Below are 7,381 nucleotides of genomic sequence, written 5' to 3' on the forward strand. Positions count from 1 at the left end.
TGCACCCCACGTTGGTTCTCTTACCCATGTGAAGAAAGTAGGAGGAAACATGTGGAACCTAGCATTCCCCACCCCCAAGCCCCGTGCTTTACCCAGGGTTACCTTGCCAGCCCAGCCCTAACCTCCTTGCTGGACGTGGGCCTGGCCCCTACCAGAGATGGGAGCCAGGGATTGCCCCTTCTCTCTGCCTAGGGTGGAGGAGGTGCCAGCCTCGGCTGGTTACCACATCTCACACCGAGACAGTATTGGGCCCCATGAACTGGGTTGAGGAGGGGGCAGGGATGGGTGTCTCTGGTACGTACTGAGGTGGGGGCCTCTGAGGAGGCTCCAGGCCACCGCCTTCCCCAGCCCCACGTTCTGCAGCCTTAAGGTGAACGTGTCAGTGCTATGGGCACTCGTGTGCGTGTGTGCCTTGGATTGTGTGCTGTTGGTGTCCTTGTGCATCTGAGACAGTGCACATGGGGTGTGTGTGTGTGCATGTGTGCTGGGTATGTATGTGTGAGAGCAAGCGTGTCCCGGCCTCAAGTGTGTGGTGTGTGTGCGTATGTGTGTGGACTCGGGCCCCTGGCCCTGACCCCAGCATTTCTTCCCAGGGGGAGGGTGGCTGGCCTAGTGTGAGAGCCACACGCGAGGTCCACTAGTGCCCTGTCTCTCCCCCTTCCCCACCAACATCTCCGGGTGTTTGGAATGTAACTTTTGTGGTTTTGATCTTCCCACCTCCTGTACTAGGTAGTTCACCGAGAGACATCTGGGGTGGGTGGGGCTGGTTTGGGGGGTGGGAGGTCTCTTCTTTTTGTGTGTGTATGTCATTTATCTGACAGTTCTCCCTCTTCCCCACTGGCCTTTCCCTGTTCCTCATATTTGTACGGTACAAGCAATAAAGACTCTCTCAGAACGGGCCCACCAAAAAAAAAAAAAAAAAAACCAAAAAACTTTCATACAAAAAAATGAAAACATGCTGTTCACATTAGGAGGAAGGCAGTAAGACAGGTTCGAGGGGCAGTGTTCCCAACTAGCTTTTCACCTAGGCCTTCTTCACAATGAGCCATGATGCACCCCCTAATGCTGCTGTCTGCTATAAAAACAAGAACAACCACTCTTCTTATTGCAGAAAATTGTTAGAAAGCCACAAAGTAGGGGTGTGGCCTCCATCCAGACAGCAAATGTCACCTGAACTTCCCTGAAAACTGACCCACTGGAACCAAGTAGTATCCCAAATTACCACACATAAAACAAAGGCTCTTCATTTTAAGTTTTTAATGAAAGTTGTATATAATATTACTTTATTCCTGCATCTTCTCAATTGTTTCTTCCTTGTATTTTCCCTTTTCCTTTCCTACTTGGCGAGATTTGGCTTTACGTTCAAGAATCTTTTTGCGGTCTTTGTCCAGCTTTAGTCTAGTGATAACCACCTGCAGAAAAATAAAGACACTTCTAAACAACACAGATCACATGGGAAGGCCCAACATTCAATTGCATTTACCAAAGCTAGATAATAAACACCAAAACATGAAATGATGCACTCAAAAGTGCCAAAAAAATGATTCTTCAGCTCCCAAATCACACCCATTAAACATTCAGTAATGTTCTACCAACAAAGAGGCAATGTGATGTCAGTGAATTTCTCGTTTCCTCCTCTGTGCTTTATTAGAAAATCTGCTTCTTTTTCTATTGCAGAATATACCATTCACTCCTCTCATTCTAGTTTTACAAGCTAACCAAATCTTAGTTTTGTTTCGATACCAACTTTAGAGCCATAAGATTGGAAAGCCTACACTCATGCTTCAACCTGCAAAACCTTCAATGAAGTCATAGTACAGATCTTATTTCAACTCATCACTAAAGACCTCTAGACTATGATCAATTTTAGTCTTATGAAGAAAGGTAAGAGGGAAGAGAGCACAGAAATAGTTCTGGAAATATAGCATGGCGACCAAAAGAACATCTCTGCCATCATGGAACTTCTATTCTAGTCCGGGGAGATGGAATGATGGAGAACAGGTGCTAAATCACATAGGGTAATCAGGTGAGGCGCTACTGACAGAGCTACATTTCAACAAGACACCAGTAAAAGAAGGGGTAAAAGTTATCTGGGCATAGAAGCGCCCCACAGATAACAGCAAGTACAAAGGGCCAGAGGCAGGAGAACTGAAGTTTTGTAGGTGTGCATTTCTCAAACTCATGTCTAAGAACCCACTGGAAGGCTGTTAAAACAGCTACTTGGGTCCCATCCCCAAATTGTCAATAGAACTGGGAGCAGAATTTGCAGTTCTATCAAGTTGCCAGGTCACCCTGCTAACTAGTGGATACACTCTGAACAGCATGGTTGTAGGAACAGAAAGGCAAGTAGACACATGGAGAGTGGAAGATGACATGAAGTGGCTTGTGAGGGGTGATCAGGTATGGTCTTATAGGTCACTCTGACGGTTAACAAGCAGACAGGATTCTGTATATAACATACAGCAATCAACAGGTCTTATTGATCAATGTGGGGCATATAATAAAAAATTACACTTTGGCCCTAACCGGTTTGGCTCAGTGGATAGAGCATTGGCCTGCGGACCGAAAGGTCCTAGGTTTGATTCCAGTCAAGGGCATGTGCCTTGGTTGCGGGCACACCCCAGTGGGAGGTGTGCAGGAGGCAGCTGACTGATGTTTCTCTCTCATTGATGTTTCTGACTATTACTCTCCCTTCCTCTCTGTAAAAAAACCATCAAAATATATATATATATATATATATTTTAAAATGGCACTTTGGCCTGAGGAATTAGGAGCACAGAGCTGTTATACACTGTGATGGTGGCAAACTGTGAGGTTAAGGATACCATCAGGAGTTTGAACATGTTAGGTTTTAGATAACAATTAGATACCCAAGTTGAAAAATAGACAACTGGATTGGAGGTCTAGGTTGGAATCATCTGCAAGTCCCAAGACTGGAATAAGAAATGACTACAAAGGCACAAACTGAGGCAGTATCATGACACTCGTAATCCAGCGGTAAAGAACATGGCAAAATGCTAATAGTGAATTGTAGGTGAAAGATATGCCGGTGTTTTACTGTATAGTCTGACTTTTCTGCAGTGTAAAATTTAGATTTGTGGTTCCAACTTAACATCTTACAAAATAAACACTTCAGTATCTAAACACTCACCAGGTGCCATTACCTTAATATTAAACGTAATTTTAAAAAACTGCAAGAGAGAAATTAGAGAGTAATATTGGAGAATTCGTATTAAAGTCCAGGGCGGGCACCTGCTATGGGAATCCGACCACACTATCTCGGCGTAGATTATCGCTATTAATTTGATCCATCTTTGAGCTTCAGGTTCCCCCCATTAGCAAAGGCCTTAGTAGCTACTTTGCAGGGTTGTAAAGCTGCCTTGCTGCTCACTCAACAGTTTAATACACCAAAGCAAGCAGGGTATAAGCTCCATTTCATCTAAAAATTACCCCACTTCCTACATTTTAAGATCTGTTCATTGTTATTATTGACCAATCAGGTTACTAAGCTTTTGAGGAAAAAGTACTTTAAATATACACATATAATGATGGTTAAAGACCTTGATATTATTAGAATACTCAATTCACATCTAAAACCTATCTCCATGGGACTGTTCTATAAACAAGCACTCACATGTGGCAGCAGTAGCTTTCATGCCCTTCTCCCCCTCATGCTTTCTCAAAAACACCTACCTTGCTGGGGTGAATGCCCACGTGAACAGTTGTCCCATTAGCTTTCTCCCGCTGCACTCGTTCAATGTAGATGACGTATTTCTTCCTGTAAACCTGGACTACTTTGCCAATTTGCTGCCCTTTGTAATGTCCTCGAACAACCTGGGTGCAGATTCAAATATAACAGAAATACGTAGATAAAAAACAAGATTAACCTTGTAAATCAGGAAACTATGAATCTTGTAAACATTAATCACTCTATCAGGTCTATAGGACCTCTCCATTTTGAAAGCTTTAAATAGAAATGAGCTAGTAATTCTCTCTAGCTTTAATTAATCTGCAAATAAACCACACCCCCAGAGCAATCTACAGTGATGGACTGTGCACCCTTGTGACTGATGGTTCACCAATAGTGGTGGGCTTGTTAAAAGCCCCTGGCTATTTGTAGCAAGTGGAAAAGAAGGAAATTGTCATTCCATCTCAAAGGGAGCAGTAGGAACACGTATAGTAATTCACAACCCGTCAAGTGTCCAACCTAGTGCAGCAAAGGGTGGGCAGCAGCAAATATTTAAGGAAACAAACCACTTCTTGCCCAAAGGTTAACCGACACAGTCTATTCTACCCAGGAACCCCCAGCTTGTCAGGAGGCAACCCGAAGTGCTTCTGGACAGACGCGTCTTTCCAACTGCACACTTTCTTGCATTAAGAGATGCTGAAAGCAGAAGGCTGACTCCCAAAGCTAATGGCACTGTTTGCACCTGCCGGTGGCTGTTCTCAATCCCTACCACTATTTGGGAACCAGTTTCATTTACTTGGCTGGGCGCTATCCTCATGAAATATTATTGCCCACACGCAAGCCACTTTAGAGACTGCGTAAAGCCTTGCTGCAGGCTACTGCTAAGAAAGAAACATTCATAGCAATTTCCACTTGCATAGATTTGACACATAATTTTCTAGCAAACTCAATCAATCACATGCAGCCATGGTTGTTAGATTAGAACCTCTGAATTTAAAAAAATCATTAAATTTATTGGGGTGACAGGTATCTGGATTGTGATTCAAAGACTGTTTACGGGCCCTCAAAAGCCTCTTCCATGGCCAAACATAGCGAGAAAAAGATAAACCCAAATGTTCTAGTTCTGACTCTCTTTCTTGCTCTTCTGTTGAATCCTGGCTGGACCTGATGCCTGGATCCACTGACTTTCACCACAGAGTGAAAGGCGGCACCCCTTTTGTTCGTTTTCCGTCCCTGGCTCGGCTTCTGTGATCCTGCTCGGGAACAACTGTCTGCGATGCCTCGCTCTCAGGACGCAGCCCCTTTTCTAGGCCAACTGACCCCAACACAGCACATACCTGGACCTCGTCATCCTTTCGGATGGGCATGGACCGAACATTGTACTTCTGTCTCAGCTCCTTGGAAAGAGGAGACGACATGATCTTCCTTCGAATGTGGGAAGGTGCATTGAAATGCCTTTTACGGTTCTTGCTCCGGTCAGAAGTCACAAAGGGGTTGACTTCATTTTGACTAAATAAAAAGTTAAAAAAAAGGGGGGGGGGGCGTAAATGACCAAAACCCCAGTCACTTTCCAAACAAGTAACGGCAACCATTTCACCCTGAAAGTTGAAAACGCTCACAGAAACTATGGAGTTAACTCCATCACAAACCACTTAACGGGCCGTCAACTGAGGCTTGAAATTCTAAATATTTTGCTTTACTGATACAATTCCAACATTTGTTTATGCAATAAAATATTTTCCATTAGTAACACAATTGTTTTAGTTATTAAATTTCTTGTTTACACTCTCCAACTCCTTAAGTCCTGCGACAGGGCTTTCATTTCTAATGCATTAAGGCAAAGCTGACAACTCAGTTCTTCAAAAATCACGTTTGAGAAACACCAACCAGCGATAACCTTACACGGGCTTGATGAACACACTCAGCTCCTCCAGAATGAACCAGGCCACCCACCCGGAACCGGGAAAATGCAGATCTCAGGCCTAAAATACCTTCCAGTGGGCGGGCGCGGCTTGAAATTCCGTGGCTTTACTAACAGTTACTTCGAGACCATTCTTTAGAAACTACACTGTCTGGACCTGACTCCATATCCACAGGCCCTCTCCCTCCACCTCCGTTTCCGAATCCCAAAATCCTCTTTCCCTTCCCCGGCCAGACGGCCCCGGAGCTAGTGGGAAAACAGGCGGAAACCATCTTGGACCCTCTCCCTGGCTGCTACTCGGCCGCTCAGAGAGTATTGGGGATCCCGAAGTCAAGAGCCCCCGCGCCCAACCACGGATGGCTGCGGATTACACGCGCTTTCCCCGCATATCCTCACCCGCTGGCGCTCCTACGATGGCCGCAAGAGGGAAGAGACCCACACGCTGCTTCCGGTTCTGTAAGTTCACGAGAGCTCTCGCGAGACCGAGGTCTAGAGCGAGAGAGGCGCGGAGTTTGAACGAGAAGAGGAAACTGGGGGGGAATTGATAACTAGTGCCACCTCTCGGCTAGGAGGGGAACTGCGAAGGACTACAAAACTCCCTTTTCAAGGTCCTGGGTCCTTTTTTCGGAGCTCTGGGTTCTGCAGCTGCGTCCTCTGGGGAGGATCGTTCCCCGGCGAGTGGCGGGGACTGCTCACGGTCGGACTGCTCCAGTGGCTGCTGGGAAAACGAACGGCCCCAGGGGACCCCTGTCCCTTCACTCCTGAGCGCCCGGGCAGCGGACACTCCATTATTCCCCAAAGGACAGGTGCTATCGTTGACCGCCAGATGGCGCTGGGACTCTAGCTGGCCGGTCACCCCGCTTACCTGGCCACACCGTCCCTTCCCAGCCAAAGGCGTGGGCGTGTCGAGTGCGCTGGTCCTTGAACACGCCCTGAGCGGACGCCGCTGCCGCCCACACCCCACGGCGGGTGCTGAAGGTGCCTCCCGGCTCGCCCCAGATTTCGTCCGGGCGGGCGAGGGGCCGTCCGAGGACGGGGGCCACAGATCAGCCTCCCACTCCGCTCAACTGGCCAGAACCAGCGTTTCTCACCAGCCTGCAGGTGGTGCCGAGGTGCCGGGCCTCGACCGCACTTGGAAGGAGCCTGGTGTGCGGAAGCGTCTCCTTGCGCGAGCTGCGCCCCTTTCTGCACTTCACCTCCGGTCGTTCAGTCCAGGATCGGATGGAAGCGGGGCGGGGCGGAGGTTGGGGGGGCGGGGGTGTGGAGAGGGGCGCTCCTGGAGGCTAAGGAATTGCAGTGCCGAGCGAAGTCAGCCCGTCGCGCACCTGCAGGGGCCCGGATGCTTTTGCGTGAATAACACAGGTGTGTGTCGCGGGGAGGCCGACTTCATATCACAGGAGACGAGCTTGCCGAGCGCTGGGGCCATTTTTCTACTCCCTTTACATTGTTAGGTCCTTTAATACACTAAGTACCCGAGTGATGCTGGTGGTGGTGTTGTCCCCATTTTACAGATGGGGACACTGAGCCACAGGAAACCGGGAGGGACTTGCGCAGGGCTATACAGAAGCCACAGGTTATAGACGAACCCGTGCAGGCTGGCTTCCCAGCCCCTCTGCTCTGCTAACTGTATAAAGTCCCAGATGCGGGAGCCCATCAGGTCGAGTCAGGGAGTGAGGAACCATGCACGTGAGGGCCCAGAGTAGTCAGTAGAGAACATGCGTTTTCATGACTTCAAATAGTCGCAGATTTTACTTATAATTTAAGAATTCAGT

General features: G+C 47.8%; 1 protein-coding gene across 1 annotated transcript; it reads right to left on the reverse strand.

The window, feature by feature from the left end:
• Positions 1 to 1,242: 1,242 nt before the first annotated feature.
• Positions 1,243 to 6,139, reverse strand: LOC102423384 (60S ribosomal protein L26; the record flags this gene model as incomplete). Its single annotated transcript, XM_023749395.1, has 4 exons — positions 1,243 to 1,412; positions 3,694 to 3,834; positions 5,026 to 5,197; positions 6,006 to 6,139. Coding segments are annotated over 4 exons (576 nt in total), but the record flags the coding sequence as incomplete, so codon positions are not given.
• Between the last annotated feature and the right edge of the window lie 1,242 nt (positions 6,140 to 7,381).

The sequence above is a fragment of the Myotis lucifugus genome, unplaced genomic scaffold (genome assembly GCF_000147115.1).
Source record: "Myotis lucifugus unplaced genomic scaffold, Myoluc2.0 scaffold_7809, whole genome shotgun sequence".
Taxonomy (NCBI): domain Eukaryota; kingdom Metazoa; phylum Chordata; class Mammalia; order Chiroptera; family Vespertilionidae; genus Myotis; species Myotis lucifugus.